Below are 14431 nucleotides of genomic sequence, written 5' to 3'. Positions count from 1 at the left end.
AGATTCTTTCAGAGAGCATGGACGCTATCCTCCTATTGGATATTCACAGACCATTTTATTAGAACGTTTCTCGTTTAAAAGTTTATCTGAACGCAATAAATTAATGAATTTATTGTTCTTGTACAAAATACTTCATAACTTGATTGACTGCTGTTCGCTGCTCAGTCAGATTAATTTTTGTGTTGGTAAGCATTCTATAACTACTCGTAGTAAGAACTTATTTTATTTATCAACTCCAAGAACGGATTTTCTTAAATTTTCTCCTTTGAACAACATGCTCAATATTTCCAACTCTGTCGGTGATCTCGTTGATCTGTTCTCCTGTAGCATTGAAGTGTTAAAGTCGTTGGATTTGTCGGATATTTAATTTGTATAGGTCAAATTATACGTGCTCTTTAATTGGGATTTTCCTGTTGAGCATGAAATTAATAATAATAATAATAATAATTACGCCCATCGAACGATATCCATCTCTCGGGCTAAAGCCCTCGAGCTGGATTCATCGTTCTCCGGGCGTAATCATCGTTGTAACGCCCTTGGTGCATAAATAGCTATTATGGTCTACTTCGATACATAATACAGGGTATTTCACGAATGATAATGAACCCGGCAGAATTGAAAATGCAACCCACAATACATTTCCAAAATTAATGTGGCTATTTTCAATATCGTATTGTTTTAAAATGAAATTATGAATCCATGATAGTTTCGCTTCCAATAATTTTATTTGTCACAACTGACATTTACAAAAAAAGGTAAAATACGCCGATTAAAATATATTCGAATGATGAGAAAACAGACATGATCGTGATTTAAGGAGAATGTAATAAAAATGCTTTTGCTTTTGCGCGTTTATGCAGACAATAAACATTTTCCCAAAAACTCTTCGTATGTATGTATGTATGTATATTTGGTACCTATACAGGTTTACAAAGTAATCTGATTTAAAATACATTTCCACTAACTTATACATTTCCACTAACTTAATATAATATATAATAACCAAAAACTAATCTAACTAAATAAATAAAACAGTGATTCCAAATCAATAACCAATTAACAAATTAGCAATTATCCCTCCCCACATATTGTCCTTCTCCACTCAATATTCTTCATCCATTCGATCCCTCTTCCATCCTCATTCAACATTTCTTCTCTACTCTCATCTCTCTCTCTCAATTCTACGCATTCATTCAACAAATGCTCTATCGTCTCCTTTTTTTGACCACACATCCTGCACACTCTAATCCTATCCTCATTCCAATATTTATTCTCTCTCTCCTCATTTCCACACCTAAATCTTGCTATTGTCACTCTCTCCTTTCTACTCTCTCTTCCTAGGTACTTTGGTAGTTCTTCCGTTATTATTTTTTCATACTTACCATTGTACCTAGATTCCCTAATTCTCGTTCTTCTTTCCTGCACTTGCACATCTCTGTCTCTCTGCACCAATTCATCTGTCATTGCTCTGCCTCCCTCTCGCATTCTTTCTATCTCCGCTCCCACATACCCATTTCTTTCGAAATATGCCTCCCTCTCTTTCCATACCCCTTTTCCTATTTCTTTTCTTTTTTCTTTCAGACACTCTTGCAAAATTCTACACTCTCCTCTCTCTATCACTCTCTCCTCAAATCTTATTGCTCTCTTTCCTGCTTCTATTCTTATTCCATCCCTTTTTGTTTCCTCCATCACTGTATATCCCGGTGTCTCTCTATCTACTCATAGCACCCATTTCAAATATTTTCCTTGCACCCCTTCCAACCCTTCTTGCTCTCTCCATCCCCACATTTCCGCTCCATACATCATCACGCTTTTCACCAGACTATCAAACATCATTATTCTCCTTCTAAAGTCATGTCCAAATTTTCTCTCTCCTATCCCCCATACCGCTCCTATTATCTTATTTGCTTTTTTCACTAACTCTCTCACATGTGCTGCTGCTGTGTTTCTTTCTTTCATCGCATAACCTAAATACTTAAATTCTTTCACTTCTTCAATTTTATCTTTTTCCCATCTCCACTCATTTATTTTTCTCCTACCACCCCCCTTTCTAAACACCATCATCTTGGATTTCTCTACATTCACCGTCAACTTTTTCCTCCTCATATATTTCTCCATGCTTCCCAACATTTCTTTCATACCTTTCTCCTCTCTCGCTAGCACCACCAAATCATCCGCGTATGCCAAAGACCACACTTTTTCTTTGCCCACCACAACCCCCCCTGCCTGCCCTTTCCTGAACATCTCCTCTATATCTCCAATAAACGCTGCAAACAGGCTGGGGCTTAGTGGGCAACCTTGACTTACTCCCTTATACGTCTTGAAACATTCACTCACTCTTCCATCCACTCTCACTCTACTTATCGTCTCTTCATATATCTCTTCTATTTTTGTTACCAGATGCTCATTTATCCCTTTCTTTCTCAAGTATTCCCACAGTAAGTCTCTTTTCGCATTATCAAAAGCCGCCTTCAGGGGTCTACAAAAAATGCATATATCTTGCTACCCTTCTTTTTTATCTCATTTCCTATTATATGATTCAAGATATATACATTGTCCATAGTCCCTCTACCTTTCCTAAATCCCGCTTGCCCGTCTGGTAACACACTCCGCTCATTCATTTCCTTCATCAGTCTCTCTTCCACAATCATCGCGTATACCTTATATGCCGTATTTAGTAGCGTGATCCCCCTGTAATTGCTGACTGTATCTTTTTCTCCTTTCTTATATATGGGGCATATTATCCCCTCCTTCCACTCTTGGGGGAAGCCCTCTCCCTTCCACACTCATTATCTCTAACAACCTATCAACTTCCCTTTCAGTTCCATATATCCACGATTTGTTCTGTATACCGTCCCTCCCCGTTGTCTTTTTCCTTTTCAGTTTTCTCATTTGTTGCTCTAATTCTTCTCTTGTTATCTCTTCTATTTCTCCCACTCTGTGTTGTCTCTTTTCCTTTTCTTGTCTGTTTTCCTCACCCCCCAACAACTCACTGAAGTATTTTCTCCATTCCTCCATAGTAATTCTATCACTCACTATTTCTCCTTTTTTCTTTCTTTCCCTATTTATGTATCTCCACACCTCTTCTTCCGTCTTTATACCCTTCATCGTCATTTCTTCTTCCATCCGTTTCTTTTCCTTCTTCTCTTTGCATACTAATTTGTACCTCTTGCGTGTTCTCTTGTACTCTTCCTTCGTTGCTTTTTCTTTTTTCCAATTTCTTAGTTTCATTCTTGCTGCTTGCTTCCCTTCCCTGCATTCTTTATCCCACCACTCGTTTTTCCACAGCCCCATCTTCTCTCTTATCTCTATCTCTTTTTTTTTCTGTTGCATTTTTTACGTTCTCGTTCAGCTCCGTCACTTTTTCGTTTATTTCTTCTTCTTCGTATTTTGCCTCCCGAATTCTTGCTCTATACTTTTCTGTTCCTTCTTCCGTCCAAATATTCTTCACAATTTTTCTTTTAACATCCTTCATACTTCCTCTCTCTTGCTCTCTTCCTTTTGTCTTCACTTCCAATGGCATATGATCCGACTCCACTCTTTCTCCCATGCTTCTTTATTCACCATAACATAATCAATAACTGTCTCTCCTCTCGCTCCAATATACGTGTACTCCCCTTTCTCATCTCCTATGCAGTTTCCATTATGTAACGTCCCACCCTCTTTCTTCTACTAAGCTAATCAGTTCTCTCCCTTCTGCGTTTTCTATTCCATCTTTTGTTGGTCTTCTTTCTATTGTTGCTTGTTCTTCTTCCATCCGTCTTCCTTTTCCCCCAATTCTTGCATTAAAATCCCCCCCAATCACCAGAGTTTCTTCTTCCTGCTCTTTTACTCGCTCTTCTGTTATTCTCTTTGTTTCTTTCATAATTCTGCTGTATATTGTTACAATTCTCCATTTTCTTTGTTTTCTTTTCATCGTTCTTTCCATAAACCCTCTTTCTTCTTTTGCTTCAGATCCGTTTTCTTGTTCCAGTCCCTTTTTCCCAAAAACTCTTCGTTTTTTCACAATTTTATTTAATCAAGCGAATATGACATTTATGTCAAAATTTACGAAACTGCAGAGTTTTACGTTTTTTAAATAAAAAAACAAACATCCACGTTAGCTTTGCAAATGTATTGTGGGTTGCATTTTCAGTTCCGTCGGGCTTATTATCACTCGTGATCGTGAAATACCCTGTTTAATACATAATATTTTATTAAAAATTAATTGATACTTTTTTTTTTATGTCAATAAATGTGTAAACTGAGACGCTTATAAGAATGTAATTTTTATTTGTTTTTCACCAAACCGGTTTCAACTCTTAAATCGAAGCAAACAAAAAACGTTTTTGTACTCATAGCTTTGAAAGCAACGCTTCCAACATCCAACGCTCGCTCCGAAACGAGTGCTTCCCGGTCGACTCGGATGTAAAAATTGCAAAAAACACTGGCCCTTTGAGGCATTCAAAAAAAATATCTGTCTTGATTATAATAAAATTTAGTTCATAAAATACAACTTCCCTGGGTTTTCCTCCATTAAAAAATTACGGAAAGATTTATAATCGTTGAAAATTGTTCCTACAAAATTCACAAATTAATTGCAAAAATTGAAATATCAAGTGAAGCCATTGTTTCCAATAACCAAAGATCACTGCCTATATGGTTTTATGTTCGTTTATGTTTAATGTATTAAAACAAAAAATTTTAATTTAATTTTCGTACAAAAAATATTGTACGAACCACTTGTGTGAAGATATCTTCCATTCATTCGCGCATTAATTAAAGGCACTCGTTCCTTCGTCGCTCGTGCTTTAAAAAATGCGCTCATGCGGGAACATCGTCTTCCCGCACTTGGTTCGTAAATAACTATTACGAGTAACAATACCTGTTTTGGTATTTATAAAACGAATGGATCAACGTTTTCGCATTTTAATGTAGTACCAGTTGACAAAGCTCAAAGATAACAGGCAATGCAACAACAACAAATAAAAGCAATAAGTAATTTATATTTATTTTGGATCTACGTAATGCAACAATACAACTAGACACACCATAGAATCCAGACATAAAAAGGTACTGTTACGTTATTATTTTCTCTTTCTTAAAACTTACTCCTCCAACGACCACAAGAGAAAACTTAAATCTCCCAACTTCACCGGGGGAAATTTAAATAACGATTACGGAGACTGATTGGTTCCAGGTCCTGCACAAAACACACTTACGTCTCGAGAGCAAGACTGTCGGAAATAGAAATGATCTTTCACAAACACGGTGTTGTATCAGGTGTTGGACAGAAACACAGGTGTAATCATAACGGAGTTTAATTTGTCGTTCTCCCAGCCTTTACATATGACACTTAATTAATAAACACCAACTTAGATGCCGCTGCGGGCGAAACACAGTTGTCTATGTAAGGTGAATCTAGGATATAAACCAAGTGGTATTCTCGATAATGAACAAATTAATGATATGGGCCTTGATACTAAATTGATCTGCCTAATCTTAACAAGTTGGATGCGAAGTAGGTGATGAACTGAAGGTTCAAAAAAATAACACGCTGAAGGCGCTTAAACTCTAATGATATTCACAAAAAGTGCCGGTACTACCAGGCTAAACTTCTAATTAACAAGTCACAAATTAAAGATGAAAATTTAACAAAAACTTCCCTTACACCGGGCCTGGGACTTGGAATCTAAAAGAAGAGTCCTAGGAAGAGCGGAGCTGGAGGAAGGTCCTCCGAGTCCTTCTTCCGCCGCTGGTCAATCACGCCGTCCGTATCCTCGGATAGTCCTCGGGGTCCTTCCTCCCCTCGACACTTCCTAGGGGTAAGCGTGAACTGTACGGTTTTGGGCCCCGGTGAAAAAGTGGAAAACTACAAGGCAAAGTGATAAAATGATATATAAAAAAAAAACGTTGAGAGCCAGCGAGCGCGTCGTCTTTGGCGAGGTCACTCCCGGTCTGATAACGTGGATTAATGTAAAAGAAATGAGCCAAGATGGCGGACTACAAAAGGAAAGACGTTGGAGGACCTTGCCAGATACGTGTTGCTCCTGGACTCGGTTCCTCGGCCAGGGGCAGTCCTGTGTGAGGTCCTGCTCTCCGGAGGGGTCCTTGGGGATGACGCCGGTCCAACAGGGTGACGAAATTACTCCGCTTGCGCGTAGGGTCGATGACCCTCGTGAAGGAAGCCTTTATCCGCCGCGACGTTTCGGTTGGGATTCTTCTAAGATGATTTTCCAGCCGATTCGGTCTTCCTCCACGGGTTCGCCAGCTCCTGTTGCACACTAAAAACACCCCCTAATCTCCCCCTTCGAACACGACACTCACACACGGATCGGTCGTAACCTCTGACCTGCACTAGTCGAGAACTTGTCGAGAACGGAACCTCTCACATGGTGTCGGTTCCACCTTTATATATTTCTCCCCTCCTCTCGCCGAATTGACGCGGCCGGTACCGGAAGTCGGGGTCCGAGAGCCCGTTCTGGAATGTTCTAGAACGTTCTCGCCTTTACGATTTACCGCGAAATTTAAATCGTAACATTACCTACTGTCGCGAGCAATAAATTTTGGTTGTCAATGTCATTTCACAATTTGGTTGGATTGTCACAAATTAGAAAAAAAATCCTGCGTGACTATGCCCATGTCCACAAAGTGTCAAAAAAAATGAGGAAAATTGACGATTAATGCCATTCAACATGATGATAGGTTATGATGTTTATGACCGTTTTACAATGAAGCATTTTCCATTGCGTCAAAGAATTACATTGACGACCAAAATTTATTGCTCGCGACTGTACATGTGGAAGGATTCCTGTTAATTCATTATGACATCTAATCCATACATAACAATGAATAAACTAATCACTGCAATAATGGTACCGAGTGACAAATTAGTGGATTAGCAACACTGATGCAGTTGGTAGTGCAAATCGTCTCGTGCATCATCTGTCAATCATTTCTATTTAGGTTAGGTTAAGTCACGAAGTATTATCCATTTACTAAACTCCCGCATTGTCATAATTTTATATTCATTGCAAGACTGTCCAAAATTTTAATTTTCTTGAGTTTCGTTCTTCGTCATAATTTCAACGTGTCCGGGTCTCCCCTACCCAATTAAAACCACTTACGACTACATTAAAAATTACATTTGCCCACAAAAAATTGACCACATTTTGAAAATATCGTTGTTAACTTATTGATGACTTGCTAATTGGAAGAGACGATTTATTATTAAATGACATACCTGATAAGATAAGTGATAACCCATTATTACAATCTGCATACTTGGTTTACTAATTCAATACAATTCACAACCTAATATCTGGTATTTGCATTCGTAAACAATAATAATGAGTTGAACTATTAACCTTCCATGTTGCTCTTTTGACCAGTGAACAATGCTAACCAGAACCATTGTGTTTCACTAATTTGACTCTAGTCCATTACTTCTCATTTAAAAAAAAGTTCAACGTGCTTTGGAACTCAAGATGTCCTCAAATTATCAATTCAAAGCCAAAACCATCATCGGAGAAGGCAGAACAACTCAAACGGCAGTTGATGAAATAAAAAATTGGTTAATGGAAGCTTGCCTGCCGCAGATATCCGAAGAATTGACCGTTTTGTTTCTTACGTCGTGCAAGAATGACATCGCAGCTACACAGTGTACCATTAAAGCGTATTTCAGGATTAAAAGTGACGCTCCTGAGTTGTTCAATGACAGGGATATAGACCGCGAGGATTTGACAAAAGCCATGAAAACGATGTAAGTTTTGGATTAAAATATAAGTGTTTTTTAATTTATTTGCTGTTGCAGAATTTGCAGCAGCATCCCTGTAAGAACGCCCAACAACACTGTGATTCACTTTTTCAAACTGACCGATACCAACTATAGAAACTTTGATTTGGTGGTGTCCATGAAACTGGCCTGCATGGTTTTGGATATCAGCCAAAGAAGCAATCCTCCGGACCAACTGATTGTGCTGATGGACATGAAAGGAGTAAGTTTTTAGATCGTTTGAGTACAAATTGCAATCTATCTTCTAGATAAATCTGATGCATCTGACGTGTGTCAGGATGGGTGCGATCAAAAGATTCATAGAATTTATCCAAGACGGAATGCCAATCAAAATACAGATGATACACATTTTGAACACCAACTATATATTCCACAAAGTGTTAGACTTGATTAAAATATTCATCAAAAACGAACTTATGGCAGTGGTAAATGAGAAATACAACAAAGAGGTGAATTTTACTTTCTGAAAAATTTCAGATTAAACCGCATCCTCCTAGTATGAGTATGGAGGAGTTTCACAGAGAGTGGATACCAGCTTCGTGCTTGCCCGAAGAGTACGGAGGAATGTTGTCGAGTGTTGATAAATTGAATCAAAAGACGATAGAACAATTTAGGGAATTGAAACCGTTTTTTGAAGCCGAGGAAAAGCTTAGGAGTCAATACAAAAGAAATAATAGTAAAAAGTGGTTTTAGAAAATTGTCAATTGTCATATACAGGGTGTCTCAAAATTCAATAATGTGTTTTTTTCAAATAAAAAAATCTCTGATTTGACATACAACTGACGCGAATTGTTAAAAAAATGATCGATAATTTGTTGGCGTGAAAAATTACCGTGTAATTCCAATTTGATCGGTCGATTTTTAAAAAATAGAGCTTTCTCATTGGCCAAAATTTTATGAAGTGAATAGATGCAAGTATGCAATGTTCGTGATTTTCACAAATGGTCTGAAGATCCTCGGGTTTCAATATTCTGATGTATATGAATTTTACCCTGTATACTTAACAAAAAGAAAAAAAGTGCCTAATAAAATACCAATAAAAGTAAACAAAATAAAAGAAAACAAACAATTACAGTCTATCCCAGAACTGCCTCCCCATTGATAACAGGCACGTGCCGACAGCAAAAGAGACTCCAAGATGACTAAAATAAATTTCCCTGTAGCTCACATACGTGAGTTATAAAGTTTTCAATTTCACCAATTCCAGAAGCTCCTCCTTACTAAAAGCATCGGCAGCACAAAATTACGATCATCCTACCTCGATGGTGCTCAACTCTGATTAGGCAACTTTAGCATGTCATTTCTCGATTATCACTTGGGATACGATATATTTAATTTATTATACAAGTGTCTGAACCAAGCATCGTGGCCAAGCGCCTAGCGCGCCACTTTGCACTCGGGAGGTCCCGGGTTCTAATCCCGGTGCCGCCTGACGTGATGTGGGTTTTTTCACGGGATTTCCCACACACATCACATCGTGGTATGAGCACAGGTGTCATATCACAGATAAGGCGAATGCTGGGTCAGTATTAACCCCTCAGTACCTACCACCTTCCTACCGCCATCCCGAATCTTCCCGTCAGTGTGGCTGAAAAGGCTCTGGCAGCAGCCCGCCCTCCCTCGGGGGAAATGAAAGATGTATCCTTTCCAAGTAACTTATTTACTGTTAAGGCACGAGTGTAATACATTGTTTTATCCAACACCTCTTAAAACATCATCAAAACCCAAAAATATATTTTTTGTTCGACACTGTCAGAATTTGAGAATTTTCTCCTATGTGAACGGATTTTGAATAATGTGACAACTTGTCAAAACGAAGCGTCAAGTTAATTTGAAAGATTTTAAGCGATTTGGAGCCTTTAAGGGGCTCGTCGAACAAATAAACATTGTATTCAACTCGTTCTTGTGTAAATTGGACTTTTTTTGGCACTCGTGGGCCTTTAAAACGCTCGTTTCACTCGCGTTTTAATCTAGCCCACTCATACCAAAAAAGGCTAATTTACACACGAACTCGTTAAATAAATAACTATTTTGTCTTTTAATATAAATGTTAACGTAAGCCTCAACAAATGATTTCATCTGAGATTCCTGTTTCATATAATTCTAGTTTTATGTATTACATATTTTGATGATCAATAAACTGTTCAATTCTCTCTAAACTGTTTAATTATAAAAACAGTTTAATGATGAATTCATAAGTCCAGTAGTGTTTTATAGACCTCATAATATACATATTCAAAATCAGCATTATTATGACTTCATAATAAACAGGTGTTGGATAAAATATTTTATGAAACCAATGGATCAACGTTTTCTGATTTTAATATAATACCAGTTACCAAAGCTGTAAGATCACGTGCCAAGTGTGGTATCTGTAACGTATTTGATGCCACAATGCAACTGGACACCACAAAAAATCCAGATAAAAAAAGGTACTTGCCGAAAGACATGCTTAATTATTTGTATCTGTCATTCTCCATACGACTTAACAATTACATTTTTGATTCTCGCTTCCTGTTAATCCATTTTCACATCAAATCCATACATAACAATCAAGAAACTAATCACTTATCACTGCAATAATTGTACTTCTCTTGGCTTTTTGTACGGTTGTTTATAAATAAAGTTTTTGAATGGTGACATTTTATAGAATTTATTTTTCAAGTATTTATAAATTTAAAAAAGACCAATTTACACAGTTTCCATCAGTCATAAGAAAAATAGTTTAATATTCATTACGGGAAAATTTTAATTTTCTTCAGTTTCGTTCTTCGCCATGATTTCAACGTATTCGGGTCTCCCCTACCCAATTAAAACCACATTCGGAATTGCAGATCATCAGTTTTAACAATACCGTTGTTAACTACTGATGAGTTGCTAATTATTGTGAGAGAAGATTTATTATTAAATGACAACCTGATAACCCATATTACAATCTACTTAGTTTACTCATTCAATGCAATTCCATCTCGTATTCGTAAACAATAATAATGAATTCAATTATTAACCTTGCCCACTGTGTTGGCTAACCAGAATTAGTCTCTTTCAGCAATCGACTCAAATTTATTACCTCTCAGTAAAAATATTTTTTAACGTGTTTTAAAACTGAAGATGTCCTCAAATTATCAATTCAAAGCTGAAACCATCATCGGAGAAGGCAGAACAACTCAAGCTGCAGTGGATGAAATAAAAAATTGGTTAGTGGAAGCTTCTCTGCCGCAGATATCCGAAGAATTGATTGTTTTGTTTCTTACATCGTGCAAGAATGACATCGCAGCTACACAGTGTACCATTAAAGCGTATTTCAGGATTAAAAGTAACGCTCCTGAATTGTTCGATGACAGGGATATAGACCGCGAGGATTTGGCAAAAGCCATGAAAATGATGTAAGTTTAAGATCAAAATAATTTTAATATATTTGGTGTTGTAGAATTTGCAGCAGCATCCCTGTAAGAATGCCCAACAACATTGTAATCCACTTTTTCAAATTGACCGACACCAACTATAGAAATTTGAATTTGGTGGTGTCCATGAAGCTGGCCTTCATGCTCTTGGATGTCAGCCAAAGAAGCAATCCTCCAGAGCAAGTGATTGTTCTATTGGACATGAAAGGAGTAAGCTTTTAGGTTGTTTCAGTAGAAATTGAAATCTACCTTCTAGGTAAATTTGATGCATCTGACGTGTATGAGGATGGGTGCGATCAAAAAATTTATAGAATTTGTCCAAGAGGGAATGCCGATCAAAATACAGATGATACACGTTTTGAACACCAACTACGTATTCCACAAAGGTTTAGACTTGATTAAAATATTTATGAAAAACGAACTGATGGCACTCGTGAGAGAGAAATGCAACAAGAGGGGTGAATTTTACTTTGTGGAAAATTTCAGATCAAACCGCATCCTCCTAGTATGAGTATGGAGGAGTTTCACAGGGAGTGGATACCAGCTTCGTGCTTGCCCGAAGAGTACGGAGGAATATTGTCGAGTGTTGAAAAATTGAATCAAAAGACGATAGAACAGTTTAGGGAATTGAAACCGTTTTTTGAAGCCGAACAAAAGCTTAGGAGTCAATACAAAAGAAATTATAGTAAAAAGTGGTTTTAGGAAATTGTCAGGAAAATTTTCAAGTGAAGCTTTATAATTAGAAAGTGAATTTAGAATACCGGTTCCCGAGGGTGTGAAACATGCACAATAAAATGTTATGTAGGTAATAAATAAAATAAATTTTACATTACATTACAATCATTACCTACATTATGTTTTTCAAACAGGAATGAGTTAAGCCTTTTCGAATTTTTATTATTTTATTCTATTTTGGTCAATAATCGTCTTTATACGCCCCCAAATGAGGGCTTAAATTGGCCTTTATGGCTCGGATTTGTCAAAAATCTGCCAAGGAACGGTTGGTTTAATTATTCAAACAATGGTATCAAACATTATTTGATTAAAGAAAATAATAGATTATATACACAGTGACCCTAACAACATCAAAATAGCTAACTAAATTTGCATGGACACAACTTTTAGTTGATTTCCTTTAAGGAATATTCAATATTTGTTTGGATCTTTTAGAAATTATAAAATAGAATAAAACGTTGTATGTACCACGGGCATAATTGTCGATTATGGCCCTCGGGAATTTAAAAGCTCTCGTTCCTCGTGCTTTAAACATTCCCTCGTGCCATAATCTCCTGACTATGCCCTTAATACATAAATAACTATTATATATTTGATTATGTGAAGAGACTTTAATATAGGTATTTAGTTTGTTTGTATGCAAAGTAAGTCAGGAGGTGCCGATTTGTCAGAAGATTTTAGCAGCAATACCAAATGGATGACCACCGCACTTTCCTGATCTGAATATCGCACAAAAAGCGTGGTATACTCTACTGCTAAAAACTGTGGTCATGAGAGTACTTCAAGAAATTGGAGATTTTGCAACAAGTGGGAAATAGACATTATTATGACGCGCTGCGAAGTTAGCACAAAGACGTAATAATATAGTACACACGTGTAACCTACAACATTTTATGTACGACGGGTCAGAATGTTTAAAAAACGACACTTGTTCATTTGAACAAAAATTAAATTCAAAGTTAAACTAAAAATAAACAGTTATATTTTCTTTTTTTTGTGAAAGTTTGCAAAGGGAGACAGTGGCGGCTCGTGACCTCTGGGTGAGGTGAGGCCAAGCGTGAGGCGCATATTTTGGAACATTTAACAACGACATAACTAAATCAAATTGGGGATTCATGTTTGATGGTTGATCTACCTATGTTACCTTACCAAAAATCAAAAATATGCACTTAACCAAATCAAAATCACCACGGAAAATGACACAAAGGTGACCAGCACAGAACAAATTATTATTCAAACTGTTACAGAATTATATTAGTTGGCGCGAAGGCGCCGCGTCGCGACGGCCCGCTGGAGTAATAAACTGGCGTGATCTTTACGTCATTTTTGGGGGATGATTTCCTATTGGTTAAAAGGCGCGCGTTAAAAAATATGGTGTAGCTCAATACATGCTGTAGTACGAGAGTCCACGATGCTCACCGGGAGGCCCCGAAATTTTCATACCACCTAGCAGATAAACCATTCAATGGGAGTCTTAAAATAATTATAATATAAAAACAAATCTGCAAAATAGTAATTCTTAAAAATAAATTTTTATTTAAATTCATGCTTAAATGAGGATGAGGCCCGGCCTCAGTTGCCTCACCTGACGAGCCGCCACTGAAGGGAGAATGAGTTCGGTAAACAAAGACCTGCCTTGAAACATGTTTATTTTAATTCTCGTCTCCAAAGATCAAAGTCAAATAATTAGCTTGTTGCTTTTCTTTCATTTTTTCCTATTAATTAGTTAATCACTTTACGACACTTCACGCGTCATAAGTAGGACATATCGCAAGGTCAAGGTATCATTGTTAATATTGTTATCCCTATAATGAAAATCTTTAAAAGCTATTTATGTAATTGTAATTAATGGTGATTGCCTTCACTCGGGCGGCCTTTGCAAAACTATACAGGGTGACTTTGAAGATTGTGCAGATATTTGAACCAATGATAGAACTCCACAAAAAGTAACGATTGAGCCAATAGTGCCTTATACAAATGTTGATATTTTTCGAGAAAAGGGGGGTAACAATTTTTTTTAAGATTGGGAGCCACTGAATTTTATGCAAAAGAGGCGACTATGACAAATTTGTACTTTTAAAATTAAGACATTACCAACCGCCACAAAAATTCCTAAATCGACCAAAGTAAACATTTTTGTTTAAAAACGGCTTTAAAATGGCAAATTACAAAAAATAAAAACTCGTTTCATAAGACCTTGAAGCACTCATTCTTTAAAATAACTCGTGACTACACCACTCGTTATTTAAACTTGAATTCGTGTTTCAAGACTGGTCTTATGAAACTTGTTTTTTAATATACACTACACAAAAATATAATCTTGACTTGTTTATCACTGAATCGGTTTCAACTTTTGAATCGCACATTGAGACACAAAACGTTTACCGTGTCAGTAACCAGTCAGTAACCAAAAACGCTTTTTTGCTCCGCACAACAGAAATCCCTAGCATTCAAGACGACATTAGTCTTGTCCCTGACTGTACATAATTTGAGGTTTGAGATCCGCTGTAAACAAGAT

General features: G+C 37.0%; 1 protein-coding gene and 1 long non-coding RNA gene across 4 annotated transcripts; one reads left to right on the top strand and one right to left on the bottom strand.

The window, feature by feature from the left end:
* Nucleotides 1–5284: 5284 nt before the first annotated feature.
* LOC138128720 (uncharacterized) lies at nt 5285–6886 on the bottom strand. The gene is made up of 2 exons (XR_011158875.1): nt 6009–6886; nt 5285–5851 (listed from the first exon to the last, which is right to left on the bottom strand). It is a non-coding gene; the product is annotated as an uncharacterized lncRNA (long non-coding RNA).
* A 360-nt stretch (nt 6887–7246) lies between these two features.
* On the top strand, nt 7247–12010 carry LOC138128718 (retinol-binding protein pinta-like). 3 transcript variants are annotated; one of them, XM_069044913.1, is made up of 4 exons: nt 7247–7741; nt 11205–11388; nt 11435–11611; nt 11665–12010. In XM_069044913.1, exons 1-4 carry the CDS (start codon nt 7467–7469, stop codon nt 11878–11880), a joined length of 852 nt encoding a protein of 283 aa, XP_068901014.1. In that variant the 5' UTR covers nt 7247–7466; the 3' UTR covers nt 11881–12010. The 3 variants fall into 3 exon arrangements, with proteins under 3 accessions (XP_068901014.1, XP_068901012.1, XP_068901013.1); XM_069044911.1 differs by lacking the exons at nt 11205–11388; nt 11435–11611; nt 11665–12010 and adding exons at nt 7793–7976; nt 8023–8199; nt 8252–8553 and having other exon boundaries at nt 7351–7741; XM_069044912.1 differs by lacking the exon at nt 7247–7741 and adding an exon at nt 10599–11160.
* The last annotated feature ends 2421 nt before the right edge of the window (nt 12011–14431 follow it).

This window comes from Tenebrio molitor, chromosome 4 (genome assembly GCF_963966145.1).
Source record: "Tenebrio molitor chromosome 4, icTenMoli1.1, whole genome shotgun sequence".
Lineage (NCBI taxonomy): Eukaryota > Metazoa > Arthropoda > Insecta > Coleoptera > Tenebrionidae > Tenebrio > Tenebrio molitor.
This window is presented reverse-complemented; position numbering and strand designations above follow the sequence as displayed.

Bases quoted from the DNA above. Each gene is read 5' to 3' on its own strand.
- LOC138128718 (XM_069044913.1), top strand. From the start codon at position 7,467: ATGTCCTCAAATTATCAATTCAAAGCCAAAACCATCATCGGAGAAGGC. The intron at 7,742-11,204 runs GTAAGTTTTGGA...TTGGTGTTGTAG, and splicing joins ACAAAAGCCATGAAAACGAT to AATTTGCAGCAGCATCCCTG. The intron at 11,612-11,664 runs GTGAGAGAGAAA...GGAAAATTTCAG, and splicing joins AAAACGAACTGATGGCACTC to ATCAAACCGCATCCTCCTAG.